Below are 23,910 nucleotides of genomic sequence, written 5' to 3'. Positions count from 1 at the left end.
CTACATAAAATTTATTTTTGAGAAGCTCGGTAGTCCAGTCGGGAGGGAACCAGCGATTGGACCAAAAGCTGGGTGGAGTAGGTAGTGAGGAGGGAGTGGATCCTCTTGATGTTGTGAAGGAAGACTGCACTGCACCATCTCCCGTGGGTCTTGGCAGAGGAGGAAGAGGGTAGTATGGTATCGCCCGGGGTGAAATCAGGATGTGGCTGGATCTCAGTATTTGCTAGGTTGAGCTTTAGATGGTATTTTCCCATCTAGCTTTGGATATCATTCATGCAAAGATAGATAACTGATATGCATCTCCTAGATCACATGGTTTGGTAGTGTTTGTCTATCAAAAAAATACAAATCATCCATAAGCTGTCGATGTCAGAAATGTTTTAATTAGTTTTCCCATTTACACTGATTTGTTGGATGTTTTTTTTTTTTTTTTTTTTTTTTAAGTGAACACATTCATGAAAGCAAAATGTTCTCATTCACTGTTTATCAGATTTGCATTAAATTATCTGCCACACATGTGGACTGGATAATACTAGATTTGCTAATATAAAAATACTGGGCGAAAAAAGAAAATGTAAATCCAGACTAGAAGTACATGATAGAACAGGATGGACTCGTCCCAAATATATGGACTAGTCCCAAAGTAGTAGTAAATCTGTTTAAATATGTAGATTAAGTGCTACATTAGGCATTTATATAGTTCTGTGATTTACTGATCTGGTCTATTGAGGTGACCAACTGTAATGAATTCCAATCACTGGCTTTTAGTAGTAAGGGATGAATTGTCTACACAGGAATGGGTTCTGTAGTGTACAAGTACTCATCTCAGTCCAGTTCCTTCAGTTGGCTCTATGTTGGCTACTGATTGGCTGAATGTTGAATTAAATGCACTTATTCTTGTTTAATCTAAAATATACAAAATACTTTTTTCAGGCGACTTACATTTTCAGACATCCTTCAGAAGGCAATTGCTGTCATTTTAGCTACTGCCATCTAGTGGCACAATACTGCACCTTACATTTGCTTAGACGTTAGACAGTACTGTTAACAGCTGTTAACTCATAGCACATATGGAGATGGTACTTTGCACTGCATACATCACTAGCTATTAATCTATACACAAGGTCTAGTTGCTTGTGCACACTCAATAACACAAGAGTTGTCTGTTTTTAGTGCACATGAGCAGCCAGTGTTCTTTCTTGTCTCCCTGTAAAGAGCCTCTGTGATTCAGCTGGCAGGAGCTCTGGTGGAAATGACACTCTGAAAGCTTGCGGGTTCATGCCAGCCAGTGCAATAGCAAGAAACATTCTTTGTACATAACCTTCTGTCACACGGGGACTGGCCGAAAACAAAGAGAGGCGTTTCTCAGAGGAAGGTGCTAGAAAATACCCCATTGTCTCAAGTCGATAGTTGGCACTATCTAGTTGGGAAGTGGTTTGGACATCAGCATTCTCTATTATGCCATAGCAATCTTTAAAGGGGCAGTTCACCCGAAAATGAAATTAAAGCATGTTTCCACTTACCCAGAGTACCATCTATCCACCACATTGTTTTGCAGAGATGTGACAAATTTCTCATTTAAAATGTGCATTTTTTGAGCTGTTGATGTTCGCAAATAACTGTGGCATTATATTTGGAATGAGTTGAGTTTTTTTAATGTAAATGTTTGGTAGTCATTACCAGAAACAAAAATGTCCGTAGAGGTCCATTTTATCACTGCAAACTGCGTCTAAAAAAGTCCTCATAACTTTTATGGCTTTTAAGTTTCCCATGGCAACACAATTCATGTTTCTTTACCACCAAAACGCCAAGGCTGGAAGGCTGGCTCTGTTCAAATGGAATATAAATAGTTGATTATGAAATTAAATGTATATACACCTACTTGAATAAGAGTTGCTCTATTATGTTGTTGCTGTAGCATTTACAGAAAATGTTGTAATGTATGCTACTGTTCTGATATTGTTTTGGTTCCCTGTGAACCACAGTTTAAATATCAAACTTGAACTGAAGTTTGAACCTTCATTTTAATAATCCTATTGCACAATGTGTACAAGTCGATGATGGTGAACATGGTAGGTAGGCTATTTCTAAGAAGTACTACTTCTAGGTGCTATATAAATGCAGACCATTTACAATTTACCATTTAGGAAAGCACAAAAAGACTCTGTGTTCTGTTACTAATATTTGTGATAGGATGATAGTATAATAATGAAAATATTTAAAATCTATTTTGAAATGTCCAGCCATCTAATTTCCATTCAGTGCAGTAATGTAGTTGTAACATAGGCAACATATTCTCTTAACAGTAAAGGGGCTGTTTTACTATGTAATTGTTTGTCATTATCATGACTATTGTTGTTTTTTGCTGTCAGTAAAAATCTTCAGATGAAATAATTCTGGGTCTGGGTCTTTCTTGATGTCTGTGTGCTCCTCGGTGTGACACAAATTCAGTTACGCGAGTGATGGGTGACTATTGCATATTTAATTATGCAATAGACTATATCACTGTTTGTTTGTCTGCAGTCCCTTGCTTTGTTGTATGTTGTAAGATGTTGTAAGTACATATTGTGGATTTCATTTTGAATTGCTATTTTTCCTGTTGTTCCCCACAAGAGGGAAGTCATCACCCACAGCATTTCAAGAAAGAGCTCATCACCCACAACATTTCTGTAAACCGCTGTGGTTGCAAATCTTGGGTGAAAGGCAATGAAGATATATGACCTTTTTTTGCCCCACCCTAGACATGTATTTTAGTGATTTCAATATGTACTTCTAAACTGTTTGTTCCTCAGCTACACGACTGAATGCAGTCTACACCAGAGCTGCCAAACTCTGTTCCTGGTGATCAACAGTACTGTAGGATTTAATTTCAACCCTAATTTGACAGATCAGATTTGACTAATTACTGTAGCAGCTCAAGCAATTTCTGGCTGTTGAATGAGGTGTGTTTTGTTCGAGTTGGAGCGAAAACCTACAGCATAGTAGATCAACAGGCTTTGTAACACAATAAACACAAGGGGGCAGCAGAAAACACATTTTGAACATTTGTGCAGTGAGTCTCAAACTTGATCCTGGGGTACCACTGTACATGCTGGTTTTCTTTCCAATGGCAACTGCAATCTTAGAATTTTAATAACATGTTAATTTTTCTTGATTAGGTTTTGTTGTTAGGGATTTACCTATATATATATACCTCTATGCAATTGTTTCCAATATAGCAAAGTGTAGATATGGGACTTTTTTTTTCTTCATGGCATGCGTAACTATTTCTGATAGAATGTGGCTTAAGAAGGTAAATAATCCCTCTAAAAGTGAATAATTAAAACTTTGTAAAAATTCTGGGATGGCAGCTGTTGTTGGAACAGAAACTAGCACACAGTGCTACTTCAGGAGTTTAAGAGACATTACATCAGTGGAATGTGAAATATTTTAACATGATCTGTCAGCAAACAACTGAGTGTGTCAGTATACTCCTTTTATCGTATTTCTTATTTACTCCCACCCGGGAGTTTTCTCACCACCGTTTCATATATTATTTGTTTTTTAGTCTCACTGGTTTTTAGCTGGTTCCTACTTTCTTGTAAAATGCCTTTGTCAAAGTGGCTGGAATTCAACCAACACTTTTCTTTAACTTTGACTTACAATTAAGTGGTGACTTCTGTGGTGCTTTGAACAATATGCAGCGGTAAAGAAAAAAAAAAAAACAAGTGTAACTGTCCAGAGGGTGAAAAATGGTCTTGGAAAAAAAGGCCAAAATAGGCTTGTAGAATGGGCTTTGGATGTTCAACTGCTCTGGGCCATTCTATACTGAGCCTGACTTAACTCTTCATTCAATGAAGGCAATTGTTCAACATGGAACCCAACAGTAAAATTGAGAATAAAAACAGCCTTAATTTTATTTTGTGTGCAAGTTCAAATAAAAAGATGTGTGCACTGATAATTGAATGTGAATAGTACAATAATAATATGATATGATGCTTTCCCGTAGATATAAACAAAACAAGCTATACCGTCCTGTAGCTTACCTAACGTTACAGTAAACCGAGATCGATCACAGCTCTAGGAGCTTGATTGCTCTGCCTGCATAGACCGGACTTTTCCGTTTATTGGCTCACACGACTCTGTGCTCGGCATGTCTTGCCTGTGTCCGTGGATCCTACTGTTGGGAGACGAGATTGAAGAGGAAAGCTGCTCTAGATTTCCAGACGTGCACACGGCTTTTTGTCTCCTTTTAGCAGCAGAGCAAAGGCAGGGACACACTTTTGGGATGAGCAGGCACTGCACTGAAACTGGCCATGGATAGTGTTAATGTAGTCGGAAAATACACCACTGGACACGTTGATATTTAAACTTTGTTTGTGGATTGGAGTAACGGAGGACCGCCAATCCCACAGCACGGTCCATTGTGCTGCTGTATTCGACTGCTGGCTGCTACTGGTTAGCTCGCTAACTTTGCTGTATCTTTTGTGTGGACGTGGGAGCTGTAGACTGCTAATGTAGCTAGCGCAAATAGAGGGAAAAACACAACTTCGGTCATGGTACATGTCAAGCTGGCTAAATATTTAAAGAGATATAAAGCTTGTTAGTTTGTAGCTACTAAATTAAAATACATTTTCTGTATTGGACCATCATGTGAAGCGACTTGACTTAGTTTACATTCGCTAGCTAACAGTTCTAGCTAACAGAAATAATGTTTAAGATCTAAAAAAAAAAAGTATAATTTATCAAACTAGTTTATAATTAATGAACTGTACAGCATCACCAAAGTGTTTGGTTCAATTAAGAGAGAGAGAGAGAGATTAATAGGACTGCCGAGTAGCTCGCTTGCTAACGTTAACGGTAATTGATTTTGATGTCATTCCTTTTGGAATACCCCTAGCTTGCTGGCTACCGGTCGCGTGTGGACAGCACATTACTGCTGTTAGCGTGCTTCCAGTTGAGCATACTTCGCTAGTGACAGTAGCTTGCCACTTTCCACACTGACACCGCGCAAAATGTTAATCCAATAAGCTCATTTGGACTAGTAATCATGAGCAAGAATCTGGAATGGCTGAATTATAGATGGGTAGCTTGATGTAACGTTAACTTAACATTAATAGCAATAAACGATATAAGGAAGCAAGCTTGATATAACAGTGCGAAGTTAACTAGCTGTTAGGTCAATTATCACAGTTAGCTACTAATGTTAACTAAAACTGTATAGGTATTAGCTAAGTTAATTGGCTAGCAAACAAGCGTTAACATAAAAGAACAAGGTCAGCCACTTGGCTACGTTAGGTATCTAGCTAAATTAGCTGGCTCGCTTGTTCTAGCCAGCGATCTCAGTGACAGCCCAGGGTGTGTTCAAACCCACACAATATCTGGTGCACGTTTTCATTTAACTTCCATTTCAAAGCCATGGACTTGAGTGGAGTGGATTCATTACCGGTATCTGGGATGTATCACGGAGGTGTGTCCGGAATGGAAACTGACTCTATTGCCGACGATGTGGACTCTTTTCACGGGGGACTAATGTCCTTGGATCCGCTGGTGGATAGGATCCTTGCGGACTCCGTATGCCAACAGCAAGGATGGGTACGCGTGTATGGTAAGAAACGCTATTCTGCTTTCCGTGCTTCCTTTTGGTTGCCTTAAGGCAAACTTTGGTCGTTTATTCTGAGCACAGAAACACAACGCGTCAACAGCCTTTTACAGTGGGCAAAAACAGACAATATACACCTAAAAAATATCTTTTTTTATATCTGATAAATAGCTACTAATCAAATCGCTCAAATTAATGTTACAATCGTCGCGGGACTGAGCCATTTCACATAGAGAGCTTTCTTACTAATAATGTCATTGCTAAATGTATATGTTCATGTAAATGTTGTTTACGTATATCAGCAAGCTTTTTTTAACGAACAAAATCAAAACCATACCGCCACGAATTATCTGGCGAACGTGTCATGTGACTGCAGAAATGAGTGACAACACCCCCTTCGTTTGGTTATCCAAGCGAAAGCAGCTCCTATACAAAGCAAGCGTTTTATTGCTTCAGTCTATTGCATGATCCGAGTTATTTTCCTTAGTTAGAATCTCGCGGTTACTATTGATTCAGGTTCATGTTGTACGGTACGTTGGTACATTGGTTGGTTTCTCTGATTATATGGCAGACTTTGGCCCGTAAGTTGTGCAAGCACTCTTTCATGCGTTAACACATGCAGGTGTGGATCTTTTCTTTCGGTCAACATGTGAACATGTGATATTTGTCTTGCATACGTGGTTCCTTATCCTGTATTAATCCCACATCACATCCCACATTTAATTGTCTGATGCCGTCAACCGTCAATCATGTCAACCACCTTGGTCGCACAGACCTGGTTCGGCGGTGGGTCCTACGTGTTGTTGTAACAGAGATCAGATGCCTGTGTAAATACAAACAAGTGCTGTCTAATGAATGAATGGAATGCCTATTTTACTGTAGTTTGTGTGCAAAGCCCAAGACAGGTGGCACTATCAGCTGTTCTGTCTATGGCAGGGATCTTGGAAGGCCAAGAGAAAGAAGTGCATTTCTAAGGCATTCATTTTCTTCTGTATTCTTCTTCTAGTGAACCTGTAACCTTATAGTATTAGTATGAACTTGATATCTCAAGGCCTTTTCATTTAACATTTGAAAGGGGCTAGCCACCAGTCATTTTGGTCATCGGGCAGGGTCATACACCCTTTGAAGCCCTCTTCTAAATCCCTGTGAAAGTTTCCATCCAGTTGTCATGCTCTTGTTTTATCCCCCTTACAGTGTGGGTAGAGGATATTTGGTCTGTGTGTTGTCGGTATGGTTAGAGGATGTTTGGTTGTGTTGTCAATGTGTGGTCAGAGGATTTTGCTGTGTGTTGTCACAGTGTGCTTATTAGTGTGCATTTTTGGTGTTGATCGTGGATGTATTAGTGTCGTCTTGTCAGCGTTGTTAGGATGCCTCGGTGTCTTGTACGGCTTTTTTTCTTCTTTTTCTCATATCTAGCAAAAACAGTCGAAGAGTTGGAGAGCTTCACTTCCCTCAGATGGACTGTCGAATGCGAAGTATCCCTCCCCCGCATAGCCAGCTAATTTTAAATCAGCGGCCTCACAGTTGATGGGACAGTCCCCCAGGGGAGGGGTGGGGGGCGTCAGCCCCCATTTTAGAACGTGGGAAAACAAAAAGTGGGGCCATAGTACTGGTTCACTCTGTTCTGAGCGTCGAGGGCTTTCATAATGGCTCCAGTTTCCGAGCTCTCTGCTGAACAGCCATTCGGCTCATGGAAACTGCTCCTCACAGCATGCCACAGTCCTGGGCAGCAGTCCTATCTGTAGTTGCATGGTTAAGCTCCATGTAACTGGGATCAGCTGATTGTGCTTGGACAGAGCGCTGCTGATGGGAAGAATGCCCTTATGAAGCGACTGTGAGGTCATCCAGTTTCCACGGTTACACATTCTTGGTTCCTTTCAAAGAAATTATTAGACTATAAATTAACAGATCTGGAGATGACTAGAATTCTGCTACTGTAATTTTCACGGGAAGCAGTTGTCAAGGAAAGCCCTTCCAAACTTTTTAGCAATTCATGATGAACATTACAGATCTTTTAATATCATGTCCATTCAAGCTTGGCAGGTCTTCCTGTCGACTTACTTTTGAATGAATTGAAATTTTAAAATAAAAAGAGCAATGTTCCAGTAACATTGCTGTGGTATGTGACTGCCCTTGACTGCTGGTTGAATGTGAGCTTAGCGGTTGTGTTCCTGACTTTATGCTCTGATGCTGTTAAGCACCGCAGCACTGGATTTATGTGCTGGGTGTCAGTAAAAGTGTGTGAATGAATAGGTGGGCTAAGTGCCTTGTTATGAATGCACAGGGTCTTGTGTTGTGAAGGACAGGGCCAGGGCCTGCAGGGTGCTATGAAAGGTGGGATTGTGCCTTATGCAGCAATGATGCACACAGACACAGACCAACAGACACACACACACACACACACACACCACAGACGCATACAGGCATTCACACACACACACACACACACACAACGCAGACGCATACAGGCATTCACACACAAACACACACCACAGACACACACACACACACACACACACACCGCCGACCCATACAGGCATTCACACACACATTCACACACACACACACACACACACACACACACACACACACACACACACACACACCGCCGACCCATACAGGCATTCACACACACACACACACACACACACACACACACACACACACACCCACACCGCAGACCCATACAGGCATTCACACACAAACACACACATGCGCACACACACACACACACACAGCAGATGCATACAGGCATTCACACACACACACACACACACACACACACACACACACACCGCAAACGTATACAGGCATTCACACACACACACACACACACACACACACACACACACACACACACACACACACACACACACACACACATGCACACAGTGGAATACAGAGCTCATTGTTGCATCAGGTATTAATGAGCTGTATGTTCCCACACTGAAGTATATAGCTATTCTCGCATGATTTCCCTGATATGGTTGCACAGCGATCACTGCCCTATTCTTGCAGTTAATGTCCTCTAATCCATCCAGTAATTACCTCCGTACCAGCACAGAAATCCATCATGCGGGCTGTGGAGTGATAACTGCCGTATTTCTACACGCATTGAAATTCCTGTAATCTACCCTGCAATTGTCACCGTGTTCCTGCACTTCCTGAAATTCCTCTTTTTGGAAAACCGTTTTCACGCTCGGCCACCTTCGGCTCCCAGGCCTCGGAGTACGAGCACCCAGGCACAAGGCCTATTTCACATCTCCGCTGCAACCTCCCGGCATCCCTCCAGCGCCTCTTCGGTTTCTTTTCGGTGCGGAATGAATTTCAAGGTGAAATCGGACTGGCTCGGTCATACGGTATTTTAATGCCTATTGGAGTCTTGTGTTTGTCATGTTCCCAGACGGTGAAGGGAATGTGGTGACTCACAGAGCGGTCTTTCTTTCTCGCTGCTTAAGAGCCGCGCGCCACGGGGAGAGACCCGCTGAGATCAACGTGGTCCCAGTCTCAGCGTGAAGGTCTGAAAGCCCGGAGCCCTAACCAACCCTCAGGTCTTCTGTAAGGGGTCACTGGACACTTTGAGGAGTGTTTAGTGTCCGGCTTCAGTGTGTAGTTACTGAAAGCCAAGAGACGTGTACAGTCCCCGTCTTCAGTGTGGGGTTACCGAGCGCTACTTGTAGCCTACAGTGTCGGGAGAATCGGAGAACGAGGGGTCGTTGGGTTTCTGCTTCGGCTGGTTGGAGGCCGTGTGGGAGAAGGCCGGCGGTTTTCTGCGCCGTGGAGAGGGAGAGGTCAGGGCGATAGGCTGGGGGTCATCCGAGACGCTCATTAAAATTTGATGGAGATTGCGCGCCGTTGTCATGGACACTCTCCGGCCGGGGCTGAACGCGCGTCGCTCCCCCCCGCCGCCTGTTTGAAATCATTAGCGGCAGGGGGATTAGCAATAGGCTGCTTAAAGTGGGGCTTTCGGTGTCCTCTTTTTAAAAAAAAAATACTGTGAGAATATGTGACTGTCTGGATTAACATCCCTCCCTTGGTACAGTCCTGGTGACTCATCTTGGTTGGGGGTTGGGGGGCTGCTGGCCTTCAGTTGGCGGTGGGGGTGGGTGGGTCCATGTTTTATACCCAATGAAAGGGGATTGGGGCTAAGCTCATTAACAGATGACTGGGATGTGGGAAACATGAAGTGTTTAAGTGGCTTATCTAGGCGTGCCCCCCTGCTGTGAGTGATCGAAGTAGAGGAAGAGGCTGGAGGGAGGGGCTTTATGGGGGAGTATCTCTTCAGAACTCACTGTGGCTCTCTGGAGTACTGTATCTCTTGTAGTTTTATTACACGGAGCAATAAAACTGTCTCTGCTTTACAGCTGCGGTTTTCAGCCCTTTCTGATCCACGGACCCCCACCCAGGTATGCAGGGGACCCCGTCATAAGTTATGTTTTTAAAAAGACTATATTTTGAAATATTTTTCCCAAATCCCAGCCTACTTACGGTCATTGAATATTAAAGGCCCACACATCTCGGCGTTCTCTTCCTGGTTTTAGTACCGCAAAATGCTCACAGTGAGCAGTGATGTAGGTTTTCGGTAAAATCCCTAACCCCTCCTCCCCCGCCTCTTGTGGCCAGCTCTCTGTGTTATATATGTGTTAAATAACGAACAAATTTAGAATATCAACAGGGTTCTCCAAAGGTGGCCTTTTGGCTCGGTCTCAAAGAGGCAGTTAACATGGGCTCAGAGGTTTATATTTAGCACTGTCATCCAATAATTATGTGAAAACATACGTCATGTTGCGTGGAAAATTGTTTTACAAACAGTGGTGTTAAGCCTGGTCTGTGCCCGGCTACGTGCATCCGGACCACGTTCTCTCCCTTTCAGAAATCACAGCCACTATTGACTTGGTGAGCCATAAGCATGCTCTCGCATGCAGGAATTATCGGGAGAATATGGGCAGGGCCAAATGTACTCTGCAGCAGGCCAGTACCTGAAGCTTCAGCTGCACCCTTCCTCTGTGACCTCAGTTTTGGTTGACTGTGGTCAGGTCTGGTCCTGCTGGGCGGCCTGTAGCATAGTGGTTAAGACTGGGACACGTGAGGGCAGTGGTTCAATCCCCGGTTTAGCCACAATAAGATCCGCACAGCCATTGGACCCTTAAGCAAGGCCCTTAACCCTGCATTGCTCCAGTGGAGGATTGTCTCCTGCTTAGTCTAATCAACTGTACATCGCTCTGGATAAGAGCGTGTGCCAAATGCCATCAATGTAATGTAATGTAATGAAACTGGGGAGGCCTGCATGAAGCTCACAAGTGTCTGTCCCTCGTAGGGACTCCGTGGTTTGTTATTGAACCAGCACTGTGCCAGTGCCTGCAGTCGTCCAGCATACACTGCCCTTGAAGTCTCCTCCTCTGACACAGTGTCCCCGTAGATACTGCAGCTGAAACCAAGCAGGAGACCGCACGCTCTGCACTCTCCATAACTGCGAGAGGTCGCTATGACAGGCCTGGCTCATAATTCCTAGGGCCTAAAACGCTGCTCCCCTTGTCCCGTTCACCGTTAGCGAAGTGACGCGCTGGTTAGATTCGCCGTACAAACTTTCGGGACACCGTTGCTTCGATGGCGGTTCCGTGTCCTGGACTGCGAGAGAGAGGCCAGGTGTGGGCTTGCGGCAGGCTGCTAATGTAAAGAAGCAGTGTGCCGTGTTGAAGATGTTGAAGACCAGGGCCGCTGTTGCTTAGGAAAGTGTGAAATGTGCCTTAGATTCCCGTCTCTATGGGCTCCCTGTTATAAATAGCCCGCCTGGCTGAAGTGGACAGATTGGTTTTCACCAGCACTGTTCCAATTAAACTAACTGTTAGTTGTTTATAATCAAATTATTTGCTCATAGTAGAAATGACATTTCAGACGGCTGCTATTAACTGTTAGACTGCTATTTCCTTTCAATAATGAAGCTGGGTTCTTGCACATGGGAGTAATGCAGCATTTAGTCTGGAAAAGCCACTGGTATGCACACAGTGCCAGTGCATCAGTCTGTGTTGGCTGTGATTTCTGTGGAGTTTGTGTCAATGTGCCCCACAGCCATTTCTGACACATTTAGTTCCACTGAGTACGCAGTGGTCACACAAGCTTCCCTGCAGGGAATGCTACCTCTTTGGAAGGTAGGGCCTTTTAAAATATGGGTTTTACATTAGTTCACTTGCGTTCTGATAAAAGTAACTATTCTGGCCGTAGTATGCCAGCTCACAATAATGGCACAATTCATGCGAGCCCTTCATAATTTTGTTATGACACATGGAAGGGGACGTGGAAGGAAGAAGCTAATGTTTTGGCATTCTGATCAAAACAAATGTTTGCTGAACAGGCCAAAAAAAAACTAACCCTGGGAGCGATTTATGTTTTATTTACTCATGTTGCGCAAGCTACAGTGGCGTAGGCAGAAATGCATTTTTTGGCAGGCCTGCGAAGAAATGGGTAAGCCAACTCCCTGTAATGTTTTTTTGGAATTCTTTACACAAACTATGCCCACTGCAGCGCTCCTTGGAGCTAATCCTATGACACTGCTTCCTAACAGCAATGCGATCATCATCATAACTATTCCAACTCAACAAGCAAAACTATAAGTACACAACAAGGCTTCACATAAACCCAAAACGACAATGCAACACCCCTCCCCATCAAATGTGTGTCTGCTCATCCCGGGCGCTACTTATTAGTCTCGAGGAAATTAGGACCTCACTCTTTGAACATTAGTGTTCACTACAGCAAAGTGACCCCTCACTCTATGAACATTAGTGTTCACTACAGCAAAGTGACCCCTCACTCTATGAACATTAGTGTTCACTACAGCAAAGTGACCCCTCACTCTATGAACATTAGTGTTCACTACAGCAAAGTGACCCCTCACTCTATGAACATTAGTGTTTACTACAGCAAAGTGACCCCTCACTCTATGAACATTAGTGTTCACTACAGCAAAGTGACCCCTCACTCTGAACATTAGTGTTCACGTCAGAAAATTGACTCCTCACTCTATGAACATTAGTGTTCACTACAGCAAATTGACCCCTCACTCTGACCTACGAATCTGAGAGTTCTCTTCAGATGAGTCCCCCCTCACTCTGTCCTTTAGTGGAGCGAGCAGTCACTTGCCTGGACATTAGCGTTCAGTACAGCTTATCGACTCCTCGGTCTGTCTGGTGTGTCAGGTGCTTTCATGCTTACTCGCTGCGGTATATTGGCTTGTTTGAAAAGACCTGGGTTCTGGTGTTGCCGCAACATGTTTAAATAGAAATGAAAGCCCTGAAATAAGCCATTTTGATAAGTGTTTGGGGTTGCTGAGGTCCCTTGGAGAGATACTATCTTGGGTGTGGATTCTTTGGGAGTGCAGGTGTTTTGGAGAGCAGTCATCAAAGGCTGCTTTTCAGCAGTGGAGGTAACTTTTGTGGAACATCAGCGTGTAACCTCTTTGACCTTCAATAGGACACATTCCCACCACCAGCTTTCATTAAAACAAAGTGTGTTTAAAAACAAACAAACCAAGCTGAACGTACAGGGTCCATTTTGCTGTAGTCTGCATCTTTCACTTGCTGACTAAAGAAAGATCCTGACAAGGCCTGCATGTGACTTGCAGATTTAATTAGTGTGAATCTGACTGGAGACATGTAGGCCATCTTGGAGTATCTATTTATCTGTCTGTCTATCTATCTATCTCTCTCTCTTCCCTCCAACTCCCCGTCCTCCCTTCCTCTCTCTCCCACCCTTTCTCTTCCTCTCTCTCCCTCCCTCTCCCTCCCTTCTTCCTTCTTCTCGCTCCTGTCTCTCTCTCTCTCTCTCTGTCTCTCTCTCTCTGTCTCTCTCTCTCTGTCTCTCTCTCTCTGTCTCTCTCTCTCTGTCTCTCTCACTCTCTCTCTCTCTGTCTCTCTCTCTCTCTGTCTCTGTGTCTCTCTCTGTCTATTCCTCACTTGCGTACTGTTTTTCTTTGCTCCTTTTACAATTTCTTTCCATTTCATGTAATTCCCCTCCTGCAGACCACTGCCGTCTCTGCCCCCCATCTCTATGTTCCAGCAAGTGAATCACCCACTGCCCCCCCCCTCCCACATGCAGTCATGCGACCCAGGGCTGTTGGTCATGGAGCCCAGGCATGTGGGGTGGGTGCTGTACTCCGTTAGCCTCTCAGACACGAGGTTAATCTATCTGCACAAACCCAGTAGTACACCCTCAGGATCCAGAACACCCATCTGTTTTCTCTCTGTTTTATAGTTCTCATAAAAGTCACATTCATTTTTGTTTGCTGCGTTCATTTTATTAATTCATTGGCACTGAGCTTCTATTTTGAAATTTCCCACACCACCCAGTATGCTGACACATCCTTAATAGGGCACTGGCTGCAGCTGACTGTATTGGAGAGAACAGTGACTCCTCTGGCCTGTAGCTCTGTGTGAGGATATGCTGGCCCGCAGCCTGGAGATAAGGGCAGGTAGCTGTGCTGGTAGTGGGAGGGCGGTATCTCTGTGAACCGCCGGCTCCTCATAAGGGCAGGTAGCCTCTCACTCCTCCCTTTCCTCCCGCCTGCAGACTAATTGGCTGGAGGACAACAAGTCCACATTCCAGGCGTTACCTGAAAACACAGGAAGTCTCCATCCTGTTTTGGACCACGTCCCTGATCTTCTGTAAAATAAATATTTTTTTCCTGGTCGTGGGCTTGTCAGACCCTTGTCTCCGGCGGCGAGACGTCGGTTCAGCCTCTCGCTCCGCGGCCTTGTCCGTTACCCGCTGGAAAAGCTGCGCTGACGGATCCGGCCTTCATCGGAGGGAGAGAACACCTCTCGTCTCAGAGGGGAGAGAGGTGGATTGTGGGAAGGGAGAGAGGGACCGCGAGGGACGGGGAGCCCCGCGGGGTCGGCCGGCGGTCAGCGGTGTCGCCTCCTCTCCCCGGCGGACATTATTTTCCTCACGGCGGCCAGCTGGGCTTAAACCCGACGCCGGCTGCTCCGAGCGCGTTGCCTGTGCTGCTCTTATCAACAGTCAGCGGCCGGTGGAACGGTTACGGTTACGGTCGGGTTACAGTCGGGTGACGGTCGGGTGACGGTCGGGTGGCGGTCGGGTGGCGGTCGGACACGGCGTTGGAAGGCGGTTCTGAGCCACCGCCGCCCGCACTCCTTCGTGCGGATTTATCGCTGCCACGCTGGCCCCTGGCCCCCTTTTACCCATTTTCATAAGGAAATGCGAACAAGCGAAAAGGGACTGGAAAAGAGGCCGAGATAAGACGGCGAGTGAATTCAATGCCTCTTGACAGAATAGCGTCCCCCCTACAGAGAGGTCTTGTATTGGGCCCACCCAAACATCATAACATAGCAGGGCTCGACAAGTGCTCCCATTTTATAAATTTGTGCTAATTGGGAAAGACACTCAAATGTAAATATGAGTACGTCTACTAATTGTGCTCCTAATTTTTTTCGGCTCAGGAGCGCACAAGCTCCGCACAGAGATGTCTTGCTCTAATGAGCTGTGTGTGGGCCTAATTCCTCGCGACTGGAACAAACCCTGATTGAAACTCAGTGAGAGGCCTTGTGTTTCTTGCTTCTCCTGCTGGTGGTGAGACCTAACAGACTGGTAGTGTGGTGCCTGGCATAGGTGGTGTTGATCGCTAGTGTTGGCTATCATACTGACTTGGCCTCTGCGGTTTGGGAGATTATGTGTTAGCCCTGTCCCGTTGCTAGGGACGACAACCCATTAACACCCTGTAACACTACGTAGCACGGTCTGTAGAGTTAGCTGGGTATCACCTGAACCTGAACTGGCCAATAGGAATTGTTGGGATCCACGATAATGCCTGGCGTGTATCTGCATTGGCAGATGATAGCTTATAAATACCTTATTATTGCATGAATAACTCATGCTCTATGCTTAATCATAAAAGAATAAAGTTTTTTGTTATTTTGCTATACAAATAAAATGAGTACAATTTTTCCTTTATTTACTTATTCATGAGTTTATTTGTCGGGGACAATGCAGAGAACATTGTAACAGGTGCTAGGGAAAAATGCCCTTTTTAACATTTCACAGGTGAGCATCGTCTGATGAAACTGATCCCTTACACAGGTTACAATAACATGAAACTGATGTGTTGCATATAGGATTTCTAGCCAAGTCTAATTTGCCATCCCTGTCCCTGGGATTGACCCAGGTTCTCATTGTGGAAAGTTGGTTCCAGTTGGCATTTGTGTTTACGTTATAATGAACAGGGAGGTGTTGGTATCAGTATTGGCCAATCAGGCCGGTGGTATACTGCTTGTTGACCGTGGGCCCCAGCGTTTCCACATGCTTGGAATGCTTTTCGAAGGCAAACGCTCTGGATTCAGCGAACCCCTCCTGCTCTACAAGGAGCTTCTACTACCCGTCTCCTGTCTCACGTCTTTTTAGTCTTAACCCTGCATCCTTTCATTCTAATCCTTTCATTCTACACCGAGCGTTCTTGCGGGCGAAAACAACACCACACTCGTCACAGCTCGGTCTGTTTCAGTATGAGCGTATGCCCTTTGGCTGTGGCTGGCATATGGCTATTTGTGAGCAGAGGAAGTTTTGATTGCTTGACTGAAGGTCGGAGGCTTTGCCTGCGCCCACTGCAGTGTATAGACAGACTGATACAAGAACAGACAGTTTTTTTTTTAGTGAAGTGAGAGTGCCAAGATCAACCGAAGTTTAATAGTTTTAGTTTTGTTTCTGATCTTGTTTTTACATTTACAGGAAATTGCTTGTCATTTACTACCGAACAGCCGATCCATATCTCTATGAATGGGGTAGATCAGGCAGAAATGTCAGAGTAAAATGCCAAATTTATCAGTGGAACTTCCTGTGTTTTTAGGTCAAGAGCACAGACACAACACACACACACACACACACACACACACACACACACCCTCACACTCGCAGCTTATTTGTAATGTCTGTGGCGGTCTGTGTGATGTCTTGGGGGAGGTGTCATGGTGCAGCAGAGATGTGTTATTACAGGGTGTACTCTGAAGGGGGCTAAATGTTGGCCACACGAAAGAGCGACTTCACTTTTTATCAGCGCGATGGAGAAATTCAGAAAGGCAGCACTCGCAATAAGCCTTCTGGCCTAGATACGCATGATCAGATGATGAATCGGTCTGGCAAACCTGTGCCAATGATAAATGGCAAATCAAGTTTTAGAGTTAAATACATTCACCCAAACGTGAATGCACGGTTGAGCCGGCTTAACCTGTTGAGGCAGAAAGAAAATCACTGACAGCACAATATATATATATATATATATATATATATATATATATATATATATATATATATTTTGTTTTACTTTCTTTGGTAATGATGATAATGATGCTGTGTTCCTCTTAATTATCTCACAGCAGTTGTGATATATAGTACGAGTGTTTCAGAAAAGAGGAAATGCCGGGATCAGCAGATTCGGTGCGTAACAGGCTCGTGTTCGCTTTATGAGACGCTGCTGCCTGTTGGCCGTGTTAGCATGGGGGCTGGGCGGAAGCACAGCTGCGTGTCAGGGATTGTGTTCATGTGTATAGGGGCTGTGTGTGTTTATGCGCAGGGGTAGAGGCTGTGTCAGGGTCTGTGGTTGCGTGTGTAGGGGGTTTTGGGGGCGTATTGGGGAGGGGGAGGCAGGAGGAAGTGGAAAGTTAGCCCCGCTCCTCCGTGTTCTGGGCCTGGCTGTCGTCAGGGGGAGGAGAGGATTTCCCCTCTGACCTGCAGTCTAAGAATAAGCCATTATCTATTTCAGGGCTCTGTCCAGCGCAGTGGAAAAACACAATACAGGATGCAGAGCGTATGTATGCTGGGGGGGAGTTAAAATGCACGTATCCGTCCTGTGGCCTGCCCTCCAAAACCACTGCTTTAACTTCCGCCCAGTTCCAAACCCTCTCTTCTTGTAAACACTCATAAGCTCCGTTCCCCTCCCTTTAGAAACACCCATTCCCCACTCGTGTGCTTACAAACACCCAACTCCATTCCCCTACGTCTGTGAGGTCCTCCGAAAAGCACCAAGTTCAGTTCTTCTCCTTTTGAAAACACCCAACTCCATTCCCCTACGTCTGTAAACTCCAACGAAAAGCACCACGTTGCTCCGAAAAGCACCAAGTTCAGTTCTTCTCCTTTTGAAAACTCCAACCTCCTCCTGTTTATAAACTTCCAGCTAAATTCCCCTCCTTTTCAAAATACCCAGTCCCACACATGCTACTTTCTTTTTTCTTTTTTATAAACACCCACTTGCTTTCCCCTCCTTTGGTAAACACCGACTCCGTTCCCCTCCTGAAAACACCTGGCTCCATTCCTCTCCTCTTGAAAGAACCCTGTTCAAAACCTTCTCCTTTTATTAATATCCATCTCCGAGCTCCTTTATTTTCATGGTGATTCATTGTATGAAGCTTTTTATAGTGAGGCTATTATTAGGAATGGGTGTGTGTGTGTGTGTGGGGACAGTGATGAACGGAAGCCATTAGAAAGGGCTTTATAACAAGTCATTCCCCCGTGTGGAGCGGTGACCGTGTGCTAACGGTGACAGGCAGACTGGCTGTCTCCCTGAGGTCCTGCAGGTATTTGCGACGGTTCCCAGTAGCCGCTCAGCAGGAAAACAAGGCCCCTCCTGCGACCGGCCGCCGCTCTCTGTCCTTCATGAGTCAGAACCGGTGTTCCGCTAATGAGCTTCATTTAGCACTCTGTCTGCACACTTATAAGTCAGTGCTGCTGTTCTGCTAATGAGCTGTTATTAGCGCATTAGCGTTATTAGCCTGTCGCGCGTCGAGCGACCGGGAGCCCGGCACTCGCTCGGCACCGTGGTCGCTGCCTTCGCTTTGGCTGCCTCTTTGTGCTTTTCTCACGTCAAGCCGAACGCCAGTTGGGGAAGTGGGGAGGAGGGCTATTTTATTTTATGCTGCGCTAACAATGTTAATTTGTGGTGTCGTTTAGACCTGCTGTGTGACTCCTCGTCTTAGGCTGCCGGGAGTTTTAATTGGCTCTAATGAGGTGGTTATTAAACGCTCTGCTTGGTTTTTCAAGGACAGCAGCAGGCTGGGTCTTATGTGTTCCTGTAGACCAGCTGTGGTTCTGAACTCCTGAGTACGACTAAACTTCTCAATATTCATGCAGACCAGCTGGGTTGGTATCTAAACTCCCTGGTACAGCTTGACCCCCTGTTTAAAGTCCGTGAGGAAGTGGCTGTCATTTGAGGAAGGTGCAGTTGTGGAACTGTGAAACTCATTACCCCTTAAAAAGACAGTGTGAACAGGAAGCACTGTTGGGGATGTGGTGCTGGTTTACCCTAAACGAGCAGTGTAAACAGGAAGCAGCGCTGATCCCAATTTATTTCCCCATAAAAACAAAGCAAAGCTGAAGCAGAGCTGCAACCGGAGCTCATTTCCTCGGTGTGAATGTGAAGCAGTGGCAATGCGGGGGACTCGTTTTCTGTTAGAAACGGTGCAAATGGGAAACAGTACTGAGACGTCCCCCTGGGATGAGCTCACAAGTTGCTACTGCATCATAAATCTTCACGCCTCATCCGGAAATACAAATGGATAAAAAAAACATAATAAAAATATGGCGTAAGACGGTGCTGGTGTTAATCGCTGTTATAGCGGCTCTCCCCTGGAGGGGCGGCGCAGAGGGACGAGAGTCTGAGAGTCGGCATTAAAGTTTCGGATGAAAGCGCTGGCAGACGGCCTTCGTTCCGTGAGTCATGTGCCGTTCCGTATCTTCTGGCTTGCGCGTCCAAGCTCATCTCACGTCTTATGTTTATGAATTTACAGGATGTTGGTCCAACACGTTAGTCCCTGAACAGAGGGAAAGCAGAAGGTGCTAATCCACAACATGCAGTCGTCATGGGAACCACAGCTCCGAGCTCTCCCGACGGCCTGCCGCATTGTCCGTGCCGTCTTCGCCGTTGTTCGGGCGAGGCTTCGGCGCTGAGACATAAGGGGTTCAGCGTGACACGGTCGAAGTCGGGCCGCGAGGCCGACTCCGGCGGGCAGACCTTCCGGGCACGAGCAGCAGCCGAACGCCAAGAGCTTCCTGCGTCATTTAGAAATGTCTGTGACGCACACAGCCAAGAATGACAAACACACGCCCTGCCACGCAGTATGAGCGGGAATGGACCAAAAATGGACAAACGGGAGGATTTCTCCATTTTGGGCTGGATAAATAGGCCCACGTACCTTTGCTCTACTAGAGGAACATTTCAGAACAGGGTCATGCAAATGTTGGTTTTGCTCTGAATGGGCCCCCGGTACTTGCCCGAAGCAGGTTCTCGCTAATCACGAAGATTGAAATGGGAGTGCTGGGACTATACGATGGCAGACGGGTGGCGGAGGAGAAACTGGAGTCGGCTTGAGGCTGTTTCCTGCTTTCAGGAGACTGTGCTGACGAGAAATCCCACCATTTCCTCTGGGCTGGTTGGCCGGGGGGGGGGGGGCTCGGTCACTCCGTCACTCTGTGGGACACGGCCCTCTGGTCTCCTCTGGTCTGTGTCCCTCGTTGTCACGGAGACCGCTTCACGGGGGTGCGCTCATAACTACTGGCAGTCTGTAGCATAGTGGTTAAGGTAAATGACTGGGACCCGCAAGGTCGGCGGTTCGATCCCCGTTGTAGCCACAATAAGATCCGCACAGCCGTTGGGCCCTTGAGCAAAACCCTTAACCCTGCGTTGGTCCAGGGGAGGATTGTCTCCTGTTGTACTTCACGTCGTTCTGGATAAGAGCTTCTGCCAAATGCCATTAATGTACTGTAAGCCGCAGGAAGCTGCAGGTTTTCCTTTTTGAGCTGAATATTCAGCCTGTAAGCTGTAAAGGCTGATTCGGTGAGCTCCGACACTGTGCGTGTGATGATGGGATAATGAATCAGCACTTAACGCGCTGAAAGAGTGGGTGTGGGAAGCTCTCCAGACCCTGACCCGCCCCGCCATTGTAATGCCTGTCCTCTTGTGTGTCATTCAGTCAACCATTGCCATTGAGAGGCTTATTAAACCATAATGAGATCACCTTTGAACGGGTGTTTTATTGTGCGTAATATAAGGGGGTGTAGATGTCGGTTTGTTTAGACGGTCCTCGCCGTGGTGAGGGTGGGTTGGTAACGGAGCTGATGTGTGGAATATTTTCAGCGTACAGATCCAGCGTCTCCTGCTTCTCCCGGATGGAGGGTATAGCAGAATGGGGGACGCACCTCCTCCTACCAACACATTGACACGACTGCAGAAAGTCCCAATTCTATTCCCATGCCTTCATCCACAGACGGGAAGGTCAACGTCCTTGCTTCTAAGAAGTGTAACCAATTACTGAATTTGCAAGTTGGGGGGGGGGGGGGGGGGGTTATGCTTTGGAGGGATAATATCTTTCCTCCTTTGATTTTCGAGCTACGTTCCTTCGTTTCAGTGCCAAAATGGTGGAAAAAATGAAGCTATGCTCTGTTTTTTCTCTCCTGTCTGCAATACTAAAGCCTAAGGCCAGCTTGTTTCCAGATGATTCCACAGTTGAGGGCAGTGGAATTTCTTTCCTGTGTGAATGAACCTCTCAGTCCTCTGGCTCCGGGTGGCTTCATAGCCTCAGTCACATGGACCAAAAATATTTGGTTCTGTCAAGTGTTGAATGGATACAATGTGCAATGTGATATTTAAGAAGTCTTCTCTGCCCTCTGCAGTAGAGCGAAATTAGCTGTACACATCTCTGGACGTTTTCCATTTGGTTAGGCCCTTTTAATTATTATCCTTCAACTTATGGAAAGAATAAAGTCTGCTTTGGCATCTAAATGTCATAAATAATGCACCGGTTTAACTTTAACTAAGTTATTTTGTTTATATGAGAAGCAAAGGACCTTAGCTGAGGGAACATTATGACTACTATTATTATTATGCCACTGCTGCGGTGTTTCAAAGTTTCAAAATCAACTGGAAAATCAGCGTTTTTATCTCTGTCGCACTTGCCCTTGTAAGCCAACTGCTCTTTTGGAGTGAAATCTTTTCTGACTAAGCTTGGTTAAGCTTGGTTTTTCTTTTTAGAACAGAAAGCGGTAGTGCGCACAGAAAACCACAACCTGAGGCCTCGCTGCAGAGCCTCGTTCTGATTGGCTGCCTGTAGCCGTCTGGGGTGATGAGCATCGACCGCCCACTTCCTTCCAGGAACGTGTACCTCAGCCTGAAAGCAGGAAGTACAGGCTGAAGCTCAGGGGACGCATAGCACCGGAGAACCTCCGTGCTTCACAGACGGCTGTCTTTGGATGTCTTCGGATGTTGAGGTAGATTTGCTGAAGTCCCACGGTGCGGGCCTCTCTTACGACACGCTTCGCAGACCGGCGAAGCCCAGGAAGTCGTCAGTCTTCCTATGAGCGCTGGTGGAGTTGAAACTGAAGACATCAGACATGGCCGACTCTGGGGCTCCCCCTGACAGCGACTGTTTAGACTCTTACCACTGGCGGCGGCACAGCCGGCCGTGGGTGCAACATCGATCGCTCTCCGTCCAAAATTGCCCGCTGGACGGTTACAAGTGGAGGAGCCCCACCAAGCTAGCTCTGAAGATGCCCAAGCTGACGGAGGGGGGGGCGACTCACGGCGGCAGGGGCTGGGGCCTCCGTCGAAGGGATGGTGGCACCAATGCTCTGATGGACAGTCCATCCCCGCTCCGCACCCTCGTCCCCTTCCACAGATCTGTCTCGGAGCCTGGGGGCACCCCCGTCGTCCAGAAGCTGAAGCTCAGATATGTGTGCTCTGACTCGCAGCAGGGCATTGTGGGACAGCAGAGCTTGGACTCTGAGCAGGGAATTGTGGGACAGCAAGGCTTGGACTCTGAGCAGGGTATTGTGGGACAGCGGAGCTTGGACACTGAGCAGTGCATTGTGGGACAGCAGAGCTTGGACATTGAACAGTGCATTGTGAGACAGCAGAGCTTAGACCCTGAGCAGTGCATTGTGGGACAGCAGATCTTGGACACTGCGCAGGGCATTGTGGGACAGCACAGCTTGGACATTAAGCAGGGCATTGTGGTACAGGTGGGCTTGGTCACTGAGTGGTGCATTTTGAGACAGCAGAGCTTGGACACTGAGCAGGGCATTGTGAGACAGCACAGCTTGGACACTGAGCAGGGCATTGTGAGACAGCACAGCTTGGACACTGAGCAGGGCATTGTGAGACAGCACAGCTTGGACACTGAGCAGGGCATTGTGGGACAGCACAGTTTGGACGCCGATCGGGGCAGTATGGGACAGGTGGGCTTGGATGCTGAGCGGGGCATTGTGGGACACGAATCTCTGCATGGTATTGTGGGCCAGGTGTGTACAGACTCTGAGCAGAGACGCTCCTTTCAGGACTTATTGTCTTCAATGTCCAAGAGGATGAGCTGGATTCTGAGGCCCAAGGAAAACTGCGGGGCTGAAGCCAGAGCAGACGGTAGGATTCAGGAGGGGGCGTGGTCCAGCTGTGGACACAACTCCTGCATTTATTCATACTTTTGAACAGACATTTTCATAAAGTGTCTGACTTAAAAAAATATATAATAGTAAACATCTTGTAGCCTAGCTTCTTGCGAGGAATGACAGCATTAACATTTTAAATTGGTTTAAAATGAAAAGAGCTGCTTTTGTTCTTTAAAAAAATGTTTGGGTGTTTAAGTATGTTTCTGAAACGGCTTTAACAAATAGTTTTTCCCCCTGAAATTCATTAGTTGACAGATGATGTCACGGTGTCACGAGACAAACTGTACTGTACATTTCTAATAAGCTGTGTGGAAAAACATATTCTGCGAACTTGGAATTTGTGATAGCGTTCATTTGACTTGTTTGTTCATTTTGGTTTAACCTACCAAAACATTAACAGTTTTATAATAACCAAGTCCGTAGGCCGTAGGTGCGAAGATTCAGCATAATCATAAGACCCTATTCTCAGTTTGTGGCTTTTATCATATGTGCTAAACTGTTCGTGTGATTTTGTTAGACGGAAGCTGTCTCCTCATTTGACCGCATTCTCACCACAGAGTTCACTGCAGAGAACGATAGCACTGCGTTGAATTAATAACCATTATGTTAATACGTGACTTTGGGGGGGGGGAAAAACTTTTTGCATTTCGGTCTATTTTCTAAAACTCTTCCAGATGGTGAAGAGGGCGGTTGTATAAAATAATTGGATGCGTGGAGAAAACAAACCTGAGGAAAAAGTTGGTAATAAAAGGACAGAATTCTATTCATAGCATCATTTTCAGTCCAGCCCTGCATTTGTGGGTTCCTACTGTTATTTCAACAGTGCATCAAGCAGTATCGGGTCAGGAGCATGTACCTGATTGTGCCTGCTAATATCTGCAGAACAAGGTTTA

General features: G+C 46.0%; 1 protein-coding gene across 9 annotated transcripts in view; it reads left to right on the top strand.

Annotated features, from left to right (window-relative positions):
- Nucleotides 1-4,154: 4,154 nt before the first annotated feature.
- rasal2 (RAS protein activator like 2) overlaps nt 4,155-23,910 on the top strand; it is a 73,483-nt gene continuing 53,727 nt past the window's right edge. For 8 of the 9 annotated variants that reach the window (XR_009708698.1, XM_061241200.1, XM_061241203.1 and 5 more), the window contains exon 1: nt 21,756-22,991. Coding sequence is in view for 8 of the 9 variants with exons in the window: in XM_061241200.1 (XP_061097184.1) it covers nt 21,968-22,991 (1,024 nt within the window). In the remaining variant the exon portion in view is untranslated. Of the gene's footprint in view, nt 4,458-5,395; nt 5,588-21,755; nt 22,992-23,910 lie in introns of those variants that run through there. The other variant, XM_061241206.1, reaches the window with a different exon arrangement.

This window comes from Conger conger, chromosome 5 (genome assembly GCF_963514075.1).
Source record: "Conger conger chromosome 5, fConCon1.1, whole genome shotgun sequence".
NCBI lineage: Eukaryota > Metazoa > Chordata > Actinopteri > Anguilliformes > Congridae > Conger > Conger conger.
The sequence above is the reverse complement of the archived record's forward strand: the minus strand, read 5'-3'. Positions and strand labels throughout refer to the sequence as shown.